Source organism: Fundulus heteroclitus, chromosome 11 (assembly GCF_011125445.2).
Source record: "Fundulus heteroclitus isolate FHET01 chromosome 11, MU-UCD_Fhet_4.1, whole genome shotgun sequence".
NCBI classification, from domain to species: domain Eukaryota; kingdom Metazoa; phylum Chordata; class Actinopteri; order Cyprinodontiformes; family Fundulidae; genus Fundulus; species Fundulus heteroclitus.
Genome location: NC_046371.1, coordinates 37,524,429 through 37,549,417, shown reverse-complemented (window position 1 = coordinate 37,549,417; position 24,989 = coordinate 37,524,429). Strand labels below are relative to the sequence as shown.

Genomic DNA, 24,989 nt, shown 5'->3' with positions numbered 1-24,989 from the left:
TAATAAGTACGAGCCCAAAACAGAACCTAAACTATGACAGAAACTCAAACTATGACAGATCTGGCTTTTGATGTTGCTTTTAGAATGATGGTTTCTTCTTATGTGAGTGACCTTTCAGCCCATTCTCAGGGCTCATTCCACTGTGGCAATTGACATTCTTTTACTAGTTTTAGCTAGTATCTTTACAAGGATTTGTGGTTTTTGTTCTGGGGGTGATATAAAAATTCCACACCAAAACACATTGATCTCTTGGGCACAAAACCCATCTCCCTCCTGACAGGTCAGATGGGTGGATGTTCCCATGGTGTTTATATGTGCATCTAATTGTTTGAACAGGTGAATGTAGCCCCTGCAGGCATCTCTAAATTGTACCCAAGGATGAACCTAATTTTTGGAGGTCTTCAATTGTCTTACTGATATGTTAACAGATTTATTTTGTTTTTGTTTTTTATAGACTGATATAGATAGATAGATAGATAGATAGATAGATAGATAGATAGATAGATAGATAGATAGATAGATAGATAGATAGATAGATAGATAGATAGATAGATAGATAGATAGATAGATAGATAGATAGATAGATAGATAGATAGATAGATAGATAGATAGATAGATAGATAGATAGATAGATATAAAATGCTGCAGCAAGAGTTCTGATGAAAATCAACAAGAGGGATCATATTTCTCCTGTTTTAGCTTTCCTTTTAATTGGCTTCCTGTTAAATCGAGAATAGAATTTAAAATTCTTCTTCTAACGTATAAAGCCCTTAATAATCAAGCTCCATCATATATCAGAGCTCTGATTACCCCGTATGTTCCTAACAGAGCACTTCGCTCTCAGACTGCAGGTCTGCTGGTGGTTCCTAGAGTCTCTAAAAGTAGAATGGGAGGCAGATCCTTTAGCTATCAGGCTCCTCTCCTGTGGAACCAACTCCCAGTTTTGGTCCGTGAGGCAGACACCCCGTCTACTTTTAAGACTAATCTTAAAACTTTCCTTTGTGACAAAGCTTCTAGTTAGAGTGGCTCGTGTTACCCTGAGCTACCTCTATAGTTATGCTGCTATAGGCTTAGGCTGCTGGAGGACATCAGGGCCTATTTTTTCTCAAGGACACACCCCTGCAGCGTTCCTGTGTTGAGGATCAGTGGAGCTGATGTTCCCTATCCTCACAACCTGGGGTCTGTGGGTGAGGAAGTCACTGATCCAGGAGCAGAGAGGTCTGCTCCTCCAAGTTTTCACCATTTGTGGACCATGGCTCTCTCACTGCGGTTCGCTGGAGTCCTAAAGCTTTAAAAATAGCTCTGTAACCCTTTACAGTCTAATAGATCTCAGTTACTTTCTTTGTCATCTGTTCCTGAATTTCTGATGTCTAGTTTTTGAGGAACTTTTGGTGTATTTCTCTTTGTCAGGCAGGCCCTATTAAAGGGATTTATTGACTGAGAACAGGTGTAGAAGATGTGATAAACCACAGTTATATTTTAATCTTTTTCACGCTGGGCCATGTAGGTTTGAAGTAGATATTTTTTGGTCCTTAATGATAAATACCCTGATTTAAAAACTGTATTTGGGTTTACATTTTTAGTCTTTGGCTAATATTTAAATTTGTTTGATGTTCTGAGACAGAAATGTGTGACATGCATGCAAAAACATAAGAAACCAGGAAGGCGGCACACAGTTTCTCACCACTGTGTGAATATTCAGCCATCCATCCATCCATCCATCCATCCATCCATCCATCCATCCATCCATCCATCCATCCATCCATCCATCCTTCCATCCATCCATCCTTCCATCCATCCATCCATCCATCCATTCATGCATCCATCCATCCATCCATCCATCCATCCATCCATCCATCCATCCATCCATCCATCCATCCATCCATCCATCCATCCATCCATCCATCCATCCATCCATTCATGCATCCATCCATCCATCCATCCATCCATCCATCCATCCATCCATCCATCCATCCATCCATCCATCCATCCATCCATTCATGCATCCATACATACATACATAAATACATACATACATACATACATACATACATACATACATACATACATACATACATACATACATACATACATACATACATACCAGGTAAAAAGTGGTTATCAGACATCGTGGTAGAATACTGGATATTGATCTTGGTCCAAATTTCCATTTTGGTGCATCCCTAGTGAATTAACATAATTTAGATCTAAAATACTTCCATGCTAAGAATTAACATACTTAGCTTGGAGGCAGACGACAGAGCCATGATATTATGCTCTTTATTTACCAAAATTGTAAAAGCACAAATATCTAATTGTGTGTACAGTATCTTATTATAGGCCTACTTCAGAAGTAGAAGAAAGTCCTTTAAACATCCCCTGCCTCATTATTATTCAAATATATTGAGCAAAAAATAAAAATAATTTTAGTAATCCTCCAAAGACTAAAAGTTATGAATGATTATGCAAGACAGTGAGGGGGAACAGTGTGTATTTTTATACACTCCAAATACGAAAGTGCTTCATTTAATCCTGCGTTGAATTAATGTTTTAACCTATTTTACAACATAATTCGTCATATAGGACGGCTGTGTTCCCAGCAGCCGCATCCTTTCCTCCCAGCCCTCACAACGTGACATCTTCTTCCCACCACCCCCTCCCCTTAGCAACAGAGGCAACATGGCGGCGTCCAGTAACGCGGAGCTCTCTCCTGAGATAATGACGCCATTAAAGATACCGAAAACCGAGGTGCCATCTCCCGAGTCCGAGGATTTGAGTGACAGCATTCAATACCACTCCAATTCCTCCACACCCAACCGATTCTCGCCTCTGAACGTTGGTTCCGGCGCGGCGAGCCGGACGGCGGCCTCATCCTCCAACAGCTTCACCGCCTGCCGGGGGATGTCATGGACGCCGTCCGAGACGAACGCCCTCATAGCGGTGTGGGGCAACGAGAGGCTGACGGAGGCCAGGATGCAGCAGCTGGAGGTGGCCGGCACCGTGTTCTCCGGGAAGCCCCCCGGTCCGGCCATGTACGAGCGGGTGTCCAGAGCGCTGTCGGACCTGGGCTACGAGAGAACCCCGTCCCAGTGCAGGGAGAGGATGAAGGTAAGGGTCGGGGCTGCGCCATGACACTGTTACCATGACACTGTTACCAGGACACTGTTACCAGGACACTGTTACCAGGACACTGTTACCATGACACTGTTACCAGGACACTGTTACCATGACACTGTTACCAGGACACTGTTACCAGGACACTGTTACCAGGACACTGTTACCAGGACACTGTTACCATGACACTGTTACCAGGACACCAAGCTGGGGGTAGGAGGACAGCACACCGTTCATCTGCTCTTATCTGCCAAAGCGCTGGTCCTGTTTCTAATAATGTCTCCTATGAGGGCAAATGGGACATGTTGCTAAATCTGGTGTATTTTTGTAGATTCTTAGGCCACCATGAGCCATCAGAGCAACAACACACGTTTTATAAACACACAAGGTTTGGTAAACAGCAGGCATTTGTCTGACCAGGTGATTACCCAAAACAATGGGAAAGGAGCTTTTCTATAAACCCATTGCTCCCAGGTCCAGTGAAACTTTGTTAAAACTGTGCACTGTGAGGTAGCAGAAGGAAAGATGCTGCAGCTCCATGGCTCTGGCTCTGGTCAGCTGTGGGGGGGGGTGCCTGTAGAGTTGTCCCTGAGTGCCTGCTGAGGGAATCCTCACTGCTCTGCCGTCCCTAACAGACGCTGAGGCGCTGCTACAGCCGCGTGAAGGAGCACGGCATCGGGAAGAGGAAGAGCAGCTACACCTTGGAGCAGCTGGAGAAGGTGTTCGGCCAGGGAGGCTGGGACTCTCAGAGCTGCGCCCCGGTGCTGATCAACAGCAGCGGCCTGTACCAGGACATGGAGTCTGATGGCAGCACGCTGGAGGACTTCTCCCAGGAGGACTGGTGCAACCAGGTGCTGGACTCAGCTTTCCAGGAGGGAGACATGGACACTGGTAACTTCTCTTTTCACCTTCAGTGTAAAGACGCTGTGAAAAAAATGCAACTAACGGTCCAATTTATTCTCTTTTCATGCTTTTCTCTGGTTTAGAAGACATACAGGTGCCTAAAAGCAGAGCTCTACAGATTCAAGCAGAATTGTCTGAACTAACCCAGTAAGTCAATGAGACAAGCATTCTTCATTTTTACTGATTTCTGAATGATGCCTGTTGTTACATCATTTTAAATTACAGTCATATCTCTTCACCCTGGGAATCTGGGTGTTAAAACAACTTTACTAGATCCTTCTACAAACTGGATCAGGATCTGTGTTTACAGCTTTAAGAGAAAACACAGTAGCACACATCTGAAGAGAAGCAAAATGATAAATGGTTTTCAAAAAGTGGCAAAATCCCGGTATGGGCTTGTGCTCAGCCCCCTAAATAAAATTCTGTGCACTCAGTTGTCTTCAGAAGTGGCCATATTGGGAAATAAATGAGTGTGTGATGTCATCACAGCATAGGATGGTGTTTCTGAATTAACTGTGGGGTTGACGGTCTGACAGGTTAGTTCATGGCATCATTCTGATTTCTGCATCTGTTCCTGCGTGCAGAAAGAAGGAGACGATGCAGACCGTCATCCGCATCCTGGAGTCCGTGCAGCTGAACTGGGAGCACTTCCAGACGTGGACGGAGTTCTCACGGCTCCACCTGTCCAACAAGCTGGCCATCTTCGGCGTGGGCTACAACACGCGCTGGCGCGAGGACGTACGCTACCACTACGCTGAAATCAGCTCGCAGGTGCCGCTGGGGAAGAGGCTTCGGGAGTACTTCAACCCAGAGAAGCCGGAGGGCCGCGTCGTCATGACCAAAGTCCAGAAGATGAACTGGAAGAACGTGTACTACAAGTTCCTGGACATCACCATCAGCGAGGCCCGCTGCCTGGAGCTCCACATGGAGGTGGACTGGATCCCCGTGTCACAGTCTCAGGTGATGAGCAGCAGCAAGGTCTCGTCCCACTACCTCCTTCCCGGCTACATCCCCAAGACACATGGGCTGTATGCCGTGGGCTACGAGTGTCCGTTGTCCTGCGACAGCGCCGCTCACACGTCTCCCCAGGCGGAGCGGGAGGACGGCGGCGACGCGCCTCAGGGTGAGGCAGAAAACGGGTCAGAGCGGTGTGAAGCAGGAGCGGGCCAAGGTGTCAGGACTGGGCCAAATGTCACGTACTGCTACTTGGGCATAGCAGAGGACAGGACCATTCAGCAGTGCCTCTTCCAGCACTTTCAGGGACCAGGGAAGCACTGCGCCCACGGGGAGCCTTCCAGCGTGACCCGCTTCCTGCAGCAGAACTGTCGCAGCGCCAGAACGGCTCCGGACGGCCAATGCAGCGGAGAATCGGCCCAGCGATGCGCCGTTTACGTCAAATTCATAGAGGTGGAGCTGGACTTCCTGTCGGCGGGCTCCCTGGTGGAGTGCCTGGAGACTGCTGTGGGTTACTCGTTAAAGTTCAACAACAGGGAGACGCTGTAACCACTCAGTGTTTAAGGTTGGCTGTTCACAGAGGAGTCAGCAGCGCTGGTGCTGGCAGGATCCCGCTCTGGGGATTTACATCTGGCTTCAGCCAAGCAGCTTCAAGGGTTTACAGGTTTTGTGTCTTCTGGTTGTCATGGAAACAAGTGTTGCTATTTAATGTTCATTTGTCGCTGACAGATTTATTTCTTTATCTGTCGACAGTTAAAGCTGCCCGTCAGAACAAGCCCCTGAAGATGCGCTTAAAGTCATTCGAAACACTTAATCTGATTTCCGGTATTTAAGCTGACTCGGCTTGATTTTCATGCACTAGAAGTGTTGAGCTGCTTGTGACGTTTGTACGTGGCGTGATCAGGCAGAGCAGGGTTGGAAAGGGGACTACGCTTCAGTATGCATCTGTCTACCTCAGTAGGATGGAGCGAGCCAGGCAGTGAGGGGACCGTGTCAGAGACGGCCTTCACTGGCAGCATCTCTGGGTGCAGGCAGATTCATGCCTTGGTTTTGCACATGTCCGGGGCCAGCAGCAGGAGATGCTTCCTCACAACAGCCTGCAGGATGAATGATCACTTCCAGCTTAGTTCAGGATTTTCAGGGTTATACAGCTTCTTATCATCAGTCTGATGTAGAAATCAAAGCTTGATCCCCAGCAGGGTGGGATTCCAGATGAAGGATCAGAGGTGCAGGTCCACTTCATGAGCACGCTGTTCCTGAGGGAGAATTTAAGGACCAGTTTTTACAGCCGTCCAGAAATGACTTCCTAAATCTCTGCTGGGTTCATATTCTGCCCAGAGTCGGGTTCTTCTAACCTTTTTTGCTTCAGACTCCCTAAATAGCTGCAGCAGTGGTCAATTCGCCTCTTCCACTATTTTATCGTCCCGTCTGTAGCTTTGAACAGACAATTTCATGGCCACGTTGTGCATCAGATGATTTCTCTCTGTACTGACCTGTTACCTTAATCATGGAGGTAAATATTCCTAATTTATATTCAGCTCGTTTCATTTAATGACACATTCTGTGTTTCGGAATAATCCCAATGATTGCAGCTCTGATCTGTTGGTCCTGGTGACTCTTACAGATTAAGATCAATCCATAATAACTCTGAGATCTACTGCTGGCAGATATCATTTATAGGAGTCATACAAACACATCACTTCTGCAGCAGACCACTAGCAGACAATGGAGAGTTACTTTGGTCAGTTGTTGGACCGAGTTTCCTTACACACATTTGTGTGTAAGGACAAATGTCCTTACACACCTGTGGGAGCTTATCTTACCGTCTGATCTTCATATTCACGGCGATCAAAGAAAATAACCGGCCAACCATACTATGATTGTCTGTTTTACAGGCTGGGTGGTTTGACCTCTGTCGCGTCTCCATAGGCACCTGCAGCACATGAATGTAGTGAGATCGATAGACTCTGTCAGATCTGACTCTAATGATGGTGATTTCATATAGTCCCGTTTTCTTTTCCTACATCATTCTTCACTAATTGGTCCCATGACTCCAGCTCCAGCAGGTTCTCTCACCTGCTGAGTTAAGCATGCTCATTATTGTCGAGGGGCTAGTTAAGATGCCTTGTTGTAAAAGCCTCAGATCGAGGAAGTTTTATAATCCGACACATGAAAAGAACCCAATTAGAAACCAAGTGCAGTGTGGCCACCAGGTGGCGGTGTCTGATCAGAAGCCAGAGCCATTAAGAAACCCTGATGGCTTCAGTCCTGTCTCACGCTGGTTTTATTGCTCTGATGCACGTGTTTAGTTTACAGCCCTGTCCGTCTCTGTCAGCTGGCTTACCTGTTCTCACTCTAGAACAAACCGGGTTCTCCATTGGAAACACCTGCCAGTAGTTTGGAGCATCCCTTGCTGCAGCCTCTGGACGGTCGCTGATGGAGTGATGTGTCATCAGTGAATCCAGCGCGTAAGATTTCAAATGCAGACAACAGGAAATGTTTATCGTGTTCAGGATATGGGGTTGGCTCCCGGGTCTGAAAGCGACCTGGAAGCAGGTTGTTCAGGTTGTGTGCAATGTGCCAGGAAAGAACTGTGGTAAAGAACAAAACATGGTGTGTCCATATGGTTCTATGTAATGTGAAATCTACCATATAGCTTATAGAATATATATTTAAGAACGTTGGTGTTCTTGAGCATTCCAGGTTTGGTGACATTTATTTGGTCAGAAATCAAAGGTATCCAGATAACTGATATTTTTACCTCATTGATTAATGCCATGTACTGTATGTGCTTGTTTCAAAGTCATCATCTTGTCTGTTTACATGTTTGATCAACAATAAATGGAGAACTCTGTGGAATCACATCCTGAAAATGATTTGTGAGTCATTTAGCAATTCTTGATGTTCTGGGCTCTGAAATGGGTGCAGGCAACAGAATTTAGGTCGCTTATATTATTGGGACTTTATGTGACACAAAGAAGAGCATAATTGTGCATCTGAAGGAATGGTCTTCATAAATTCTATCCAAAGTGTTGTGGACATTTGTGTTGAGTCCATTCTTACTGCAATACTCCTAAAAAGATTCAGGGAGATGAATTACCTCCAGAGGTCACATAAAAACGGCCTTTGTGTATCATTGTATCATCATCTCTGTTTACATGGAGCGGCTCTGTCAAGGCCTCAGAGGTTAGACAGCAAGCAGGAGAGATCAGCTCAAAGAATCTCTTGAACTTTTTAATTTTATTAAAAATTTCACAAATCAGACCTTTATGGACCCGGAACCAAGCAAAAACCATTAGAAGTCCATTTTAGTTTCCTATGCAGTAGACACTGCTAACAAGTGGAAGAAGGGGCTCTGATCACACGAGACAAAACTAATCCTACACACAAAACCCTTCATCACCCACAACATGCCATGGCCATGGTAGAACATGGTGGCAGCATTGTGCTGCGGGGACGTTTTCCTTCTGATTGGCAGGGAAGCTGATCAGAGGTGGTGGGAACATGGATGGAGCTGAATTCTGAAAAAGGCTGCTGAACACTTGATAGTGAGGCATTCCAGGAGGACAACAGCCCGAAACATGTTACTAGGGCTGTGTTAGAGTGGTCCTCTCAAAGTCCAGAGCTAAATCAGATTAGGAATCTGTGTGACTTAAAACCCCATGTTTCCAGCCACTGCTTGCCCAGGCTGACTGAGCTCAAGCTATTTTTTAAAGAAGCACAGATAAAAAGGTGATTCTGTTGATGCCCAGTGCTGTACGGGGGAATTCATGGAAATGGAACTGCAGCAAAAACTGATGTTAATACTAAAAGTATTGACACCAGGGTGGACTGAATACAAATCCACACCACTTTCATGCATTCCTTTTGTTTGACTTGAGAGTTATGCATCACTGAGTTAATGTGTCACAAAATTCCAAAGAAATAAAATGAAATGTGTGTCTGTAGTGACAAAATGACGAAAGGTTCAAATGGTGTGACTATGTCTTAGACATAAATTCTCATGATAAATGTAATGACCATAAACTTGGAGTAACATGCTGAGTGTGCTGCAGATGAATCCTTTACATAATTCAATTACACAGATGCTGCAAAGCCAGACGGTATCAACCAGACACAACAAGCTGCAATGATATGCATGAACATACGCTAATAAATCACAATAGAGTCTAAAACAATAACATTGTAACAAAATGAACTTGTGCTGTAGTGTAAACCTGAATGCAGCGGTTTACTGACAAAACAACTTTCAACTCTCTCAGACTGAAGATGCCGTCTCTCCTTTTGGCCAGGAGATGGCGCTATGTAGCTTTTGTTGAGAATCTCCACTGAATTTGCAGCAAAAGCTGAAATCTCCCATCATTGAAATATAAAGTCTGTTTAGAAAAGCATATGCATGTGGTCTAATGTGAGGAAAAGTTCAACACGAGGGAGAAAAAGCCTTCCAGAAAACTGGACCTGGCAGACCTGGCAGACCTGGCAGACCTGGCAGACCTGGCAGACCTGGCAGACCTGGCAGACCTGGCAGACCTGGCAGACCTGGCAGACCTGGCCTCACATTCACGTTTGATGCTGAGTTGTTGTGGTCCAGACTATGTCTCTTACAGCAGTAACTTAGATCCACAGAACCTACAGATGGTCTACTGCAGTAGTCTGATACTCATCTTTTAAGGCTAGATTTTAATGGTAAATCCAGTTCAAAAGGGATTTCTTCTAGTGCCCAAAAACTATGACTGTCTTAGTGCCTCCACTAAATCTAATTCAGTTGATGACCCTGCTATGTGAGCAAAAGAACTTGCATCTTTTTAAAGTGCTACTAATCATGTCATGTTTTAAAGCTATAGTTGGTAATCCTGTTCAGAAACACATTTTGTCATACTGGGTAAAATGGTCCTTCTATCCTGAAAGTAGTTAATACATCATGTGTTCACACAAAGGAGGTTAAAAAATCATTCTCTGTAGGAAAAGAGCATCAGTCTGGAGAGCAGGGAGCTATCATCATTTTGTTCCTGCTCTGTCCCCTCTGTCCCTCAAGTTCCGGGGTAATTGCCTTATTCGGAGAAAAGTAGTTTGTTCAATAAATCGGGGCACTGTGATGTTGTTCGTCCATTTAGCGATTCTTGGTCGAGACTAACTGGTGGGAGCGGCGCTCGGGACTCTATGGAGAGCCAGGCTCCATTATGTAGACAATCTGAAGCATTGGCAGCTGTAATATTAATGCTATCATGCATCGAGGAGGTGTTTGTCCCTGCAGATGAATGAGCTGCTTTTCCCCATTATGGCACATTCAACTAAATGTAATAGAAGGAGAAGGATCGGTCAAGATTACGGCTCTGAACTAAAACCCTGCTCCCCACATCCTTCCTATTTTGGGTTAAAGCTCAGACTAGCTGGGGTTCTAAAGACCTCTGAATCTAACGAGTATTAACCTGTTTAGAATTCCTGTGAGACCTTTTCAGCTAGATGAGTAGGATATGACTGACCTACTAACCACCTTCATTCTAGGGCCACACCCTTCTGCAGTGGACAGGTCAGGCAACCTAGTAGCCTGAAGCCACCTGTTCCCCAACCACAGCCCTATTAACGGTGGCTCCTACTTCTATAAATTAGCACTTGTTACACAATCAGTATTTTTTAAAGTCTCAAAAGTCCCTAAGGGTGTTGTTTTAAAGTTTGGGCTATAGGCAACCTTTTAAGACCTCCAAAATATTTCTAGAACCATGCACCATGACTGTTTTACAATCATAGAAGAACCGTGTTCCTTCATTTGGCTCAACGATCGTCCTTCCGTCCTGGGTCTTCTTTTCTTCTGCTCCGCCCTGCGTGTCTTCTGAGATGAAAACTGAGCAACGAGTACACAAATTACCTTTCCTTTATCCGGTGAAAGAACCGCTGGGAGGTTGCAGCGCTTCACACCCTCCGTCTGCATCGAACAGCATCACCTCTCTCATCTCCGTTTGACCGTGACCCTAGGCAGCGAGTTCCTCTTTTGTCGGTTGAGCTCGAGGTCTTGTTCCCTTTTTTGACCATTGCCAGGGCCCTCCGACCCTTTTACCCCACTCACCAGTGTGGCTTGAAGCAAAGGTCTGGTTCCTCCTCTGCTACAGATGGACAACATCCTTCTCACTGAATATGATAATTCTATTTTCTACTCATCCTGTCTGCACTAAGACACTTATTGCTTCATTTATTTAATACAAAAGTACTTGATTCCTTTAGAAAGAGAAAAACAATCAGTCAATCATATAATTTAATACTGAAACCACAATCAGTTAAAACATACAATTACAGAGCTCTCTATGTTGCTTTCTTAACCTAATACATTTAATGTCCAAATTAATTCTTAATTTGTGAATGATAGAGAATATGGTTGAGCTCACCACACCACCGGATTTTAGAGGTATTTTGACAGTCCTGGAACTCAAAGCCTGGCTGGGGCCTTTTACTGTGAAGCTTACATGTTTTCTTTGTGCATGAACACATTTTCTCCTGGTTCTCTGGTTGCCTTCACTTTCCCTAAACATTTGTATTAGGTCTCGAAGACTCTCTAAATCGCAGATTTCTGGAAATCAAGGCAGATAAGGATTAGCAAAACTGTAGGGAAATTAATTCTGTTAAAGACACAGCTGGAGAGGGCCGTACAACTGCCCTCCAGATGTTTTTTACTCTGTGGCTGTTCAACTCAATATCAGCTGAATTTAGCATATTCCAGTATGAGGCCCTTGGTCTTGTTGAAGTATGCCTCATGCTCAGATCAGCAGGCATGTTCTCTCAGCTCTTAATTGAAAACTGTAGATTTAGAAAGAAGCTCAGAGGCCGTTAGCAACAACACAACAGAATCTCATTCCCACACGAGCTGGACTCTGCTACTTTGGATTTAATCACAGGATAACCCTCGCTGACCTCGCATAAATGAGCAGTCCACCTGCGTTAGCCTCTCCGTTGTTGCTGAGGCAACGGAGTAACCCTAGAAAATGAAATAAGAAGCACGGACCACTTTGCAGAGTACAGGTCAGTCCATATTTTAATGCCAGGGTGGTGAGCTACCTTGGGAATTCACGTCAAGCGAAGTCCAGTCTGCTGCCTCTGCCTTCAAGCCTAAACCTCTTCACACATGATGGAACCGCAGCTGAACACTTCCAAGGAGAGATGAGAGGAGAGGATCAGGATTTAGTGTGAGGTTTGGGAAAATAGGCTTAGTATTTAAAAAGCTTGTGACATGGTATTTAAACTAGATGAGTAACATGTAAATATGCCTGTCTAGAATTTCTGTAATATCATTTATTTTATTGCCTTTTCTGAAGCCAATTTGGGTCAGAGCAAGTTGGCAGGGGAATATGAATATATAGTTGATTTTGTACAGTGTTATTTTCTTATTAATAATAAGTAATAATACAATTTTAATATTGATATGAACACTAGTTTTCTTAGCTGTGAAAATGTATTTTACTTGTGATCTGGTCATTGTATTTAAGACCACTAAACTAATAGTTTGTATTGTATAATAACCTTTTTTTATTCACCTTACTTTTTAAACACATTTTGTTTGTGAAGTGTTAACACGACCTGTCCAGGGTGAACCCGCCTCTCCCCCAGTGAACGCTGGAGATAGGCACCAGATTGGGATTAAATTAAAATTAACACCAGTCACTGTAGATGGAAGCGAAACCGAGGCATACGGTGATGCTTTAGTTAAGGATCAGGTATAATTCTTTTTTTTAACTATTCATTACTGTATTTAATTAAATTTAAACCTGTTATGTAGTTTTAATATCACCTATCCCTTTCGGATGAACACTTTTCTCAGTGTTTTCCAAAGTGGTGTCTGTCGGTATTGGGGAGCACGGATTACCTCCTAATGATTTGCTTTTATCTAAATCTGCCTCCCTGTCACTGAAAGGTATCATATCCACCTGTTCCTGGCGCTGAACCACAGAACAGGTGCGACTGGTCAAGCATGCCCGTATTACGACAAGAAGGACGGAAGTTGATCGTTTTTCTGCTGTCAAAATAAAAGCATCATTCTTAGGCCTCAGCTTTTGGTGAGCGTTTCAAATAGAGGTACTTTATTTTGAAGGCTGATATGAGAAGTTGTTTAAACACCGAGGATAGCAGCAGGACTGAGTCGCAAAGGTGGATCGGCTCTTTTTCTCCGGACCGGGACTCCCCTCTCCTCCTCCTCCTCCTCCTCCTCCTCCTCCTCCTCCTCCTCCCTCTCAGGAAGGGACTGAATGACAACCTGCAGAGTTGTTCTCGCTCCGAGAGCCGGAAGGAGGGATTCAGCGGGAAGAGGAGGAGATCAGGAGGACAGTTAGTGTCGGAGGAGGTGATCCAGCAGTCATTAGAATCTGCTGTGGAGACATCAGACGTTTCCACGCGTTCCCACCGCGAGTGTCCCTTACGCGTCTGAGTGAGGAGGAGGAGGAGATCTGTGTGGGCTGAAATCAGAGGTCTGACAAAGATCAGGACGGGACAGGAGACACCATCATGAAGATCTGCTCTACTTCCAGCAAACTTACTTGGCTCTCTTTTCTCCTGGGGCTCTCAGGTTAGTATCGGCTCTTTGTCCTACCTCTCCTCTGTTTTCCTGCCTGTCTGCCTTTTTTCTTTCTCACATTTCTCAAAAGTTGGACCTTCTTAAAAAGAACTCCTGTCTAAGGAGTGGGCTTGTTCTGCTGAGGTTCCTCAAGGTGACTTTCACTGAGCGCTCTGAGGGAGTTTGACAAGTAAAGCACATTTTATCCGGCGGATTAAGCAGAGCCAGTCAAACAATAAGTTGTGTGTGTGATTGTTTTAGCAGAAAGCCCTCTGCTCAGATCTGCCTCTCCTTCACATCCAGGCTGGTTCAGAAATGCCAATAACCAAGCAGCAGATGACTGACAGCTCTGTTTTTCTGGATCTGTGTGAGCCAGCAGTGGGCCGGGCTTTAAGGTTGAAACACCTGTTTGTTTTCCACTGGATTTAAAACAAGCGTGTTACACATGATTATGTCCCCCAGGGAGGAATAATCCCCTTATATCTGCTCCAACATTGGCTCAGCCGTCCCTCTCGCTCAACATTGCATTAAACTCCTTCTTTCCCTGATAACTGTGCCACACATGCCTCCTACTTTAGGTCCTTCTAGGTGTGCGCTGCAGAAATTGGGGCACATTGCAGCTCAAAATGTATTTGTAAAATCATGCAATGGGGCTCTGACCTTCTCTACTAACCCTACCCCTCACAGGAATGGGGTCCGGTGGAGAATTCTTCACAGCATCGTCCAGAACTGGGGCAGGTTTCGTTTCCCTGCCAGAGATTTGTGTGAAGGATCACTCTGACGCCTTTTCTCTCAAGAACTCTGGAAGCAAGTGAATGCATGTGCTTGAGAATGGTGGCCATCAGAGACCGCATTGCAGGAGTGCTTGAAGCTCTCTGTCCCAGGTGTGCCACCACCTTTTAGAAAAAGAGAGCGTCTGTGTTTACCTTCAGCCCTCCAGGTGAGTAGCTGGAAGCTCCCAGACTGGCTGGTGACTTTCACACACCCTGTGATCCATGAACACAGCTCTCTCCCGCTCAGAGTCTGCTTCTCAGCGGTGTTGCCAAAACAATCTGATGAGCTGACATAGGCAACCTCAGGCTTGCTTATTGCTCCCTGGGGGAGGAGTGAAACATGACAAATAGCTTTGTTTTAGCACCCAGGGTGACACTATGGTTTAGGGCAGTGCTCTGCTATCATCTGCTGACCAGTGTGGAGTTTTCATGGCAGGCTGTGATTCAGCGTCAGCAGACAATAGGACAATAAAACCCCGCCGTCCACCATGGAGGGGCCTGCAGGTGTGTCCTGAAGCCTACTGAGCAGTCCAGATACCGGCAGGAAATGGTCATGAATAGCAGGCGGTGGGGAGAGGAAACAACATGCTCCTGGAGTCCTGATGGGGCTGGACCTGGAGCAGGAAGTGAACAAGCATCCTCCCACTAACAAGAAAAGGTCTCGGTTAGTGGTTCAGTTCAATAAGAAGTTATTCTGAGTGGAGTTATGTGGAACCCTGGCAGTGGAGACAAACTGATGACCATTTGGGGGGGGGGGGTGTATTTATCCATAGCCACGTTTGCATGGTGAACTTTAATGCACCAGTAAATCTGCTGCCCTTACGTTTCAGACAGATACACATTTCAGATTTTGGTAACCAGGTTTCACTGCATGTGAGGAGAACGTGCCAAAGTTTTCACACCCTTTGGGTTTTGTGCCATTTCGTCTCATCAAGTGGTTTTCAAAATGTTTTTCAAATAGAAATCTGAAAAGTGTTCAGCCCCCTGAGGCAACGCCTTTCAGTGCATTAAGTGTTCAGCAGTAGGTCTGTACCAGCGCTGCACATCCACAGACTGAGTTAGAAATAATAATACGTTTTATTTAACAGCACCTTTCTTGACACTTAAGGTCACTTTACAGACAACAAGAAATACAAATACATGGAACAGACAAATATAAACTAACAGTTAAGAAGAGGGACAAGAACATTGTATTTGAAGAGCGAGCTGGAACAGGGGGGTGTTAAACAGGGGAGAGAGTCAGTTCTGTGGAGGTCAGGAGGGAGGGAGTTCCAGAGCTGGGCAGCGGCTGAAGCTCTGCTCCCCATGGTGACGAGTCGAGCTGGAGGTACAGTGAGGTGGATGGAGGAGGAGGATCTGAGGGAGCAGGAGGAGGAGGCGATGTGAAGGAGGTCTGACAGATATGGAGGAGCAAGGTTATGGATGGTAATGAAAGTCTGCAGAAGGATTTTCATTTGTATTCTTAATTGAACTGGGAGCCAACGGACCTGCTGAATGACAGGGGTACTATGATGAAAAGAGGGGGTTCTGGTGATGACACGAGCTGCTGAGTTCTGAAGAAGATGCAGGACTAATAGTGCATATCCTGTCTCGGGGGTCTGAAGGTAGTCCATCTTCTCTCCATGTCCAGGTGATGCATTGAATCGAGCTGTGGCAGATGTTCAAACCTAATGCTGCTTTAAAGTTCTCTACAACATTCTCTCTGCTGTGTTCCTTGGTCCTCCTCATGCTGCTTGTTCTCTAACAAACCTTTGAGGCCAAAAACAGAATACCTTTTTTCTCAAACTGGATCGTATCAGTTTATAACTTCAATTGAGAACACTGTGCCTTAAGTGGTTTAATAATTAACTTATCACATTGTGTCGGCGGAAAAAACACAAACATTTAAAGTGAGCATGGTTTTAGTGCATTCCCTTGGTAAATGTGTGTAAACCAACCTTGTTAACCAGAATCACAATCAACTGTATTCACAAGGTTTGTGGGTACAGACACGGAAGTTACCTTCAGATTCCAACACTCGCATTGTGAAAAACAAAGTAGACAGACAAGCAAAACAGCAAACTACAATCTATAACAAAAAACAATTTGGGTAAAGGTAAAACCCTTCACAGAGCTGTGTTATATGTTGAAAGAGGCTAATGTGGAAACAAAGGGATTACAGGCGCTTCTCCTGAGGTTCCAGTAGCTCTGCTTCTCTACGCTCTCTGACATCCTCTACCAAAAAAGATCGCCTTGGAAAGTTGGAGAAATGACTAAATTGCTCCTTTGGGTCTGATTATTTGGGTTTACAGTCTGATTTTCATCCTTGGAAGTCCTAGAACAGATTTTATTTTATTTTTACTTTTGTGAGAATGTATTTTTCTGAGCCTCTTAATAATGTTAACAGTGTTAGATCTGCGTAGTGGATCAGCCGCATGTTGTATTCACAAACCGGATAACTGAGAAACTGCCATGGCAAGTCAGGTATGTTTTAAATGTTCCATGGTCGCAAGTGGGAACCAGAATTATTTGTATTGCAAATGGCAGGTTTGCTTAAGTGGGAAGAGTAGCCGTCTGGCAATTAGAAGGTTGCAAGTTTGATTCCTCCACCATGTTTTGATGAGCCCTTGGGCAAGGCAATAAAGCCCAAATTGGCCAACTGTTCTACTTATGGGTGCACAATTGAGTGAGCATTGGGAGAGTAGCTGGGTGAATGTGACTAGTGTAAAAGCTTTTTTAGAGATCAGTAAGACTAGAAATGACAGTTTAGTCCATGTGTTTGTTTTCTGCGAGCCCCAGTAAGAGAAAGCCCTTTATAAACAGAAGCTGGAACACTGGCACTGTGTTTTAGAGAGACATTAGATGAGCATAGAAGCTAATCTGAAAGTCAGACATCCCCTATCTAAGCCCAGATGCTAATGGCAGCAATGCTTTATCTCCCCACTGACCGCTGTACAATTAGTCTTGTATTTGGGACACTCCATCTGGTAAACGAACGTCTTCATTTGTTTTCCAGGTGGGTCCCTCAATGGGCTTTACTAATTTAACATGGTCAGTCTGTACAAGCTTCAAAAGGCTTCAATGGAAGGTCAGCTGGCTGCACTGTCTGTGCTCATTTTCTTTAGTGACTGTCAGAGATTTATAGTAGAGAGTGAGAGTGTTGCAAGACTTATTTTTAGTAGCAAATTATTTTCTAAGAGCCACTTTGGACACTGATCCCCCTGCCATAGATAACACTGTAATGAAGCTTCTGACACTGTATCTGTGTGTATGGTAACTACAGTGGTATGTTTTCTTTTTCTCTAACTATTGTTACAGTGATAGCTCTTGATCCCAGAATACGTGTCTTCAATGTCCTCTAAAATTACAGAAATGAGACATTAGCTGATAATGGCCTTATCTTTAATTGCCTTTGCCATAGAATAAGACAAAATAGATCTGCAGCCAACCCTCTTCCCACTTTGAGGTTGGATTACAGATCTATGAGGATTGTGCAGTTTGTGTATTTGTCACAGATGAGTGGTACAATTTGAACCTCCATAGGGAGAGTCAGGGACCTGTCAGTACATAATATCAGCAATTTAAAAGCCTGCACTTTATACTATACTGCACATTCACAATGTACATTTGAGCGAAGTTTCTTGCTAGTAAAAAACAGAAGACAAAAGAGAAACATAAAAAAAATTATTTGTCAGGAATGTAGAAACAAACCAAAAAAGATATTTTAGAAAGGTTATGAGTAAAATAGTATGAATAGTATGAAAGTATATGTAGCAGCAGAATGTCTTGCAACAATAAACTCACCATATGATGGTGCAGATAGTACAGTTACTCAGTGTGAATGAGTTCACAGTGTCCATGTAAAGTGGCTAGTTTTTAATGTATGGGAGGGGGGATTCTTGGGAATTTAGCAGTTTTATGAGGTGTGGAACGAAGCTGTTGTGAAATCTGGTTGTTCTGCATTTGAAGCTGCCAAACCTCCTGCCAGAGGGCAGCCAGAAGTGCTGACCTGATGATTCTCCCTGCTGTCCTCACTACTCTCTCTACACATTACCAGTCTGAAGCTTTGCAGGCCCCAGACTAGACAGAGATACAGCTGGTCAGTAAGGGCTGGGTGGGGTGGGCTTGTTGCTCTTTTCATCAAAGGGCAGATGCTGTTGTGCTCTCTTCACAAGAGCAAAGGTGTGGAGGGACCTGGTCAAAGTGTCTGTAATCTGTAGTGTTGCACCAATGTCATTTTTTGGCCCCGATACGATACCCGATACCTGGCTGTGCAGTATTGGCCGATACCGATACCATCTGTTTGAAATTGATGTGTGTATATATGAAGAACTGCGTACTACTTGGGGTAGTAGAACTTTTTATTGCCTACCTGTAATGGGTGACAATAGTTGAATAAACTTTTGGCTCTCAAAAGCCAAAATAGTGCAACATTCGTGAAATCATAATAGTAGTGCAACAGTAAGACAGTAAAATTATATTAATAATCTCTTTTAAACCCTGAGTTTTGGCTCTCAAATGCCAAAATAGTGCAACTTTCATGAACTTATATAACATGTATAGTACTAGTCGGGAGAGAGAAGGCTGTGTTCAAGTGACATACAAACATCAAAATGGTATCAGTGCCCTATTTGTTGGTACTCGGCGATACCGATACCACCTTTTTAGTGCTGGATCAGAGCCCCGTCCCATACTGGTATCGGTGCAACACTAGTAATCTGTACCCCCCAGGAATCTAATCGTTTTTGTCACACCAGTCCACCGGGTGTTTCACCTCCTCTCTGTAGGTTAGGTCATTGTTCTCCTTGGTGAGACCCACTACTGTTGTAACATCTGCACACTTATTGATGTGGTTTGTACTGAACCTGGCACGGCAGTCCTGGGTCATCAGGGTGAAGAGCAGTGGTATGGGGAATGTTTGTTATGCACAACTTCTGACTAATATGGACACAACTATCCTTTTATGTACAAGTCTATTTAGGAAGTGATCTTACCCCATAAGTGGGCTCAGTATGAAGCCCTGTTCCTCTTCAATTCCTGTCTTGTAACCTGGTACATTTATGACTATTGAGAACCTGAGGGAAGATTATTTCCAGTTCAGTCTCAATCTGATTTTAAATATAGAACAGTGTCTCTTTCATAAACCCCACCTCGTTGCATATTTTCTTGATACATTATGGGTTCTTGTATTCTTATGGATACATTATGAACCAACAATGTTTTGATCAGACTGGAGTTTAGACAATAAACAGCCTTAAATTAGTGGTTATCTTGTCTAGTGTTTTGCAACAATAGCTTTGTTATGGCTTTGAATGACTATTATTAAGTGCCCAAGGCAATTATTAACAAAGTTAGTAATTTTACTCAAGCCTGATTGTCAGGAAATAGATGAAGCCGAGACTTCTTGCATGCACTTGCGTTCTCAAACAAGTGCTGTTGGCTTGCACATAATAGACAAACAACTTCCTTCCAAATTACCAGAATTTATTTACAAAATAATTTACATTTACATTTTTAGCTAAGAAAAAATCCTTAACTAAGCTCGTAAAACTTAACTAAACTACTAAGTAAAAATGAAAAGATTAAGCAAAACTAATAGACTTTCGAAAAAAGGAAGAGATAGTAAAACAAAAACAATGACTACAATTATGCATTGATATCACAGTTTACTTTGATTATGTATGATTAAGAACCATGGTTTGTTTTTGAGAAATTTAGAAAATGTTTAATTTCAGTTTTACTAAATAAGAATAACAACTGGCTTTTGTTTCAACAACCAGTTACCAATGCAAAGGAGAAGGGAAAATACTATTTCAATAAAATTATGTTTTTTATGTAATTAGTCAAATTGGAGACGAATACCCTTTTGGACATTTGATTCTTAATGTTGTGTTGATTAGCCCTCAGCATATTATTTTAACACTACTAAGATGTCGGCTAGAAAACATTTATGGACTCACAACATGGCCGTCTTGAAGGCAGGTAGGATGATGTTATGTCTGGGTTAGTAGTTCAGCTCACAAAGAAAATATTAGCTTTATCAGAACCTGAGTGGCATGATTAAGCATCCTTTTAACGTCCAGGCACATATGCTTTATGCAGTTTAGTCGGATGAAATGAAAGCGGAGCAAGTTCGCGTCATCAGACCATCTGTTACAACTTGAGCACAACTGAGAGTTCATTTTGGAGCATTCAAGTAGTTAACCAGACACAGAGTGAAAACACAATAAAAAACTCAAACTAATTTTCTCTGTCCAGATACTGCCTCTGACTATACTCTGCTTCTGATAAGCAGTAGAGGATGTCCGATGATGAGACTGCGTTGCTTTATAGCAGCTCTTGGTTCAGCATCTACTTGCAGTGGCATACATTGCAAGTGTGCGTGGATGCAGTTTCAAATCTGCCTTCTTCAGAATGTTGAGGGAAAAAACTGTTTTATCATTGTGATTAGGAACACAGTCTGACCTTGGCAATCTGTAATTCTTTCAGATTATTTTCTGAAGGAGCTGAAGTGGCTAGTTTTAGGCTACATCCACATAGAACCGAAGACTGTATCTGCATAAAAAAGTTTGAGCGTAAAGATAAAAAGTGCACAATAGGCATTGTAATACTTATGCCACACCAGTTATGGGCACGGTAACACTGCCACAGAGGTAAAGAAGGAAGGACCACCTTGTCTTTGGTACACACAAACACAGTAGAGGAGCAACATGTAATAGTGTAAAATTCACAATAAACTGAAAAGTGTCTGGAGCACAACCATAACTCTGTTTGAAGCCAGCGTAGGGGGCGGTTTCAAAGTTTCCAGGTCTGGGAGCCGGTTTCTAATCTGGCCGCTTCGTCTGAGTGGGACCCCCTATACCGACTAAAAGGTTTGTTGGATACAGTCAAACCCGTGTTCGTCTGGACGGGGCATTATTTTCAGCTGGTGTATGGTCAGCGTTCACTCAGACTGCAGACCATACTGATTCTGGATTCAAGGTTTCTTTGGAGATGCTGTCTTTTACTGGGCCAGCAATATCAAGACATCCACATGTGTGTCCCCTCTGCAGAGTCTTGTGGAGCTGTAGGAAAAGAGGAAGAGCTCTGTTCTGCTCATATGTTTATACCTCTATGACATGATGGGAATTCCAGCTCTGAAGCTGTGAAACTCCAACACCATGGAAGCTGTCATGGAAATAGGTCAATACAGTATATTCTGGGATTGAGAGACTTTGCTAGTTTCATCTATCCTCTAGTTCAGGCCTTGTTGTTCTCCATCCACGGCTGCACCCCGACAAACAGCAGACTCAGAGAATCTTGATGCTTGCCATGGCTGTGAGTTTACCCAAAAGCTGCCTTCTTATCCAAACTTACTGTGTTCCCAAATGGAGAGGCTGAAACCTCAGAAGGATAAAGTAGAGCAGCTGTGCTGCTGAATTCTCAGTCTCTATCACTGTCTCACAGCAGCAATTAACCTCAGAGGTGATGTCTTAACAATAGAGCAGTCTTCTACATACAGGATATCAGGACAGTCCTTAATCTTTGGATGAGATTAATGCCAATATTGGGTGCATTGCAAAGTGAGGTCAGTAGAGAATACACTTGGTAATGAGACTGAACTGGAGAGGTTCACAGCCGAGTGTGAAGCGGCCGGGATGAAAATCAGTGCCTCCAAATCCAAGACCATGGTCTTGAGCCTGAAAAGAGTAGAGTGCCTTCTCCAGGTTGGGGAGGATGTGCTGCCCCTAGTGGAGGAGTTCAAGTATCTTGGGATCTTGTTCACGAATGAGGGGAAGATGGAGCGGGAGATCGACAGGCGGATTGGTGCAGCGTCTGCTGTGAAGCGGGCGCTGTACCGATCCGTTGTGGTGAAGAGAGAGCTGAGCCAAAAGGCGAAGCTCTCGATTTACCGGTCGATTTACGTTCCTACACTCATCTTTGGTCATAGGCATTGGGTCGTGACCGAAAGAACGAGACCCTGGATACAAGCGGCTGAAATGAGTTTTCTCCATAGTGTGTCTGGGCTCTCCCTTAGAGATAGGGTGAGGAGCTCAGTCATCCGGTGGAGGACTCAGAGTAGAGCCGCTGCTCCTCCACGTCCAGAGGAGCCAGTTGAGGTGGCTCGGGCATCTGGTCAGGATGCCTCCTGGACGCCTCCCTGGTGAGGTGTTCCGGGCACGTCCCACCGGGAGGAGGCCCAGGGGAAGACCCAGGACACGCTGGAGGGACCATGTCTCTCTGCTGGGAACGCCTTGGGATTCCTCCTGAGGAGCTGGCCCAAGTGGCTGGGGAGAGGGACGTCTGGGCCTCCCTACTGAAGCTGCTACCCCCGCGACCCGACCCCGGATAAGCGGAAGAAGACGGACGGAGACTGAATTCTTTTTATGTTATTTCTAGATGTTTTACATTTATTTGTTGTTTTTGTTGTGCCCAGACAGACAAACAGATAACCCAATGTTCAGCTGGACATAGTGTTTGCGTTTAAAAGTTTTATTAATGAAATAAAGAATAATGTCCAGGTCCAAACAGACAGATGGTTCTAAGCAAGTGCTCACTAACAGCTCTGAGCACGTGCTCCTAGGCAACTCTGGGTACGGTCTGTGGTGAACTTGCTGACAGATCCAAAGGGGCTTAGCAGAGATTGTGGTTGTGAGAACAGTTCAGGTCGCATCCAAAATATAGAAGCCGATGAGATGTTAAAACAAGGGACAAGATAATACAGGGAACTCCAGAGACAAGAACTAGGTCAGGAACTGGACAAGGGAGGCAAGGAAGAAAGCTGGACATTTTCTCACACAGTGGTTTAAATCTGTCGATGGTTGTCTGTCTTTAAAGCCAGACAAACAGGTACAGGAAGTTGTCTTGATTACACTGCAGCAGAGCCATAAACATGACAGTTTTAGTAAAACTATCACAGGAAGGCTCTCACCAGCATTGTTTACACCTTGGGGTCAGGTACAAAGACCTGTGTTCACTCTGGGGAGATCAGTTGGTTAAAAAGGCCAAAAACATCATTAACAACCATGATTGCATCCCTGTATCTGACTTTTTCCGCTGAGCAGGAAAACCAGATAATTCAAATGTTTTGTTCCTTCAGCTAGCAGACAAATCAACTTGGATCAGGGTGTGTCATTAATTGCTGTTTCACATTGTCACTTTTACGTTATTAATTGCCTTTGTTTACTATTTACTTGTAAGGGTAGTTTCCGCAGTATCTGCGTTGACCTTTTTTGCTGATACCTCATGCCTTAACATACTTTTGCGAAGTGTTTAAGTATTCAAGGACCTATGTTTCAGTCTGGGTAAGTTACAGACTAATTGACCTTCTGGTACTTAGAAAGCTTTTTTTTTAAGCTGGTAACAACTATCTCATACTGAAAATAGCTAACTGTAATTTCTTCTTCACCCTGTAACAGCATCCACACAGAAGAGTGTCACCATTTTACTCTATATGATGTGTTTAACGATCCGTAAAATATCAGATTTTTTAAATTTCCAATCAGCTGACCACAGCCAATTGAATAAAATCAACCAGTCAGTTTATCGGTGCATCTCTTGTTTTTAAACATTGCTCTTCGAGGTGTTGGTTCAATCAGAACTGTTTTTGATGTATTACTTTCTAAAACTAATTAATGTTTTATAGCCACTACGATTAAACATGGGGGCATAACACAGTGTTAATCTAATTATATCACCTTAATTAAAGTCCCATTTTTAGGATTAATCCAGTGATTAAATTATATAGAGTGCTGTTAAGTGCTCTCTTTAAAGGCTGCTTTGACTTCTAAAGTTCAGCCCATTCATATGAGGTTTGATTGGTTGCCCCACATTCACTGACTTGCTTCTATATTTAAGTATACAAGCGTTGATATTTTTAGGGCCAATGGGGAATAGGAAACACTGTGGGAAAGTTCAGTTTGACATTTGACAACATGTTTGCACTGATGTAGGGCTGACACTTCATGCAAAAACAGCACTCTGATGATTTTGTACAGGTAAACACAGAGCAGCATGGCATCAACAATTATATGTACTGGATTGTGGATTGTCCATTTTGTGGGCCTCCTATGACGTCTTGTCTCCATCCATGGACTTAGAAGGAAAGAGGCATCCTCTGAGGGGTCATGAGAAAAGCACTGGGCGACTTTCCCAACTAACATCCCTGGCCTGGAGACTCTTAAAGGCGCAGGCCCCCAAACGTCTTTGTGTCATCTTTATTATTATTATTTTTTTATCTATCTTCTTCCCCCCTCCTCCTGCCTTGAAAAGAAGGCATAATAGTCTACACATGGACAGAAAGGCTGTTTGTAGTTGATGACACTTTTTAGTTTTTTTGTAAATTTGGATTCAGAGCTTCTGTGAACAGAACTCATTCTGAGTATTGTTCTGTGTAGCCTGTGGGTTAAAAAAAGTTATTCACAGCTAATATTTGCTTTTGGCACTTTCCAAACACTGAGCATTACCAAGTCACTATGTACATAAATAAGTAGGAGCTGTATAGTTTATTTATAGAGCTCTTCTCTTGGTTTCTGTAGGGCCTGTCTCAAGTAGTAATGATGACGTGCAGCTGAAGCACAAACAATACAGACTGCAGAGTCCGCCTCAGAGCCGCCTCCTAATTCAAGCTTCACCACAGTAATCAGACTGCGGCTGCACACTGGCTAATGACTGTTTACAGCGATACCAAGCATAGGGAGTCTGTCAGGTGTTACTTCAGACCAGTCTAGCTGATTTAGCAGGCTTTGTCA

At 43.9% G+C, this 24,989-nt stretch overlaps 2 protein-coding genes across 2 annotated transcripts in view; both read left to right on the top strand.

Moving 5' to 3' along the window:
- The first annotated feature begins 2,641 nt into the window (after nucleotides 1–2,641).
- Nucleotides 2,642–7,835, top strand: LOC105930094 (myb/SANT-like DNA-binding domain-containing protein 2). Its single transcript, XM_012868103.3, has 4 exons — nucleotides 2,642–3,108; nucleotides 3,750–4,005; nucleotides 4,101–4,164; nucleotides 4,602–7,835. Exons 1-4 carry the CDS (start codon nucleotides 2,680–2,682, stop codon nucleotides 5,518–5,520), a joined length of 1,668 nt encoding a protein of 555 aa, XP_012723557.2. The 5' UTR covers nucleotides 2,642–2,679; the 3' UTR covers nucleotides 5,521–7,835.
- Nucleotides 7,836–13,170: 5,335 nt separating this feature from the next.
- esama (endothelial cell adhesion molecule a) overlaps nucleotides 13,171–24,989 on the top strand; it is a 77,002-nt gene continuing 65,183 nt past the window's right edge. Inside the window, exon 1 of the mRNA XM_012868134.3 lies at nucleotides 13,171–13,519. Within this exon, the coding sequence (XP_012723588.2) occupies nucleotides 13,459–13,519 (61 nt within the window). The 5' untranslated portion in view covers nucleotides 13,171–13,458. The remainder of the gene's footprint in view (nucleotides 13,520–24,989) is intronic.

What these genes read in the sequence shown, in the direction of transcription:
- LOC105930094 (XM_012868103.3), top strand. Translation starts at nt 2,680, where the DNA reads ATGGCGGCGTCCAGTAACGCGGAGCTCTCTCCTGAGATAATGACGCCA. An exon ending in AGTGCAGGGAGAGGATGAAG is followed by an intron (nt 3,109 to 3,749) that starts GTAAGGGTCGGG and finishes CGTCCCTAACAG; the next exon opens with ACGCTGAGGCGCTGCTACAG. An exon ending in GAATTGTCTGAACTAACCCA is followed by an intron (nt 4,165 to 4,601) that starts GTAAGTCAATGA and finishes TCCTGCGTGCAG; the next exon opens with AAAGAAGGAGACGATGCAGA.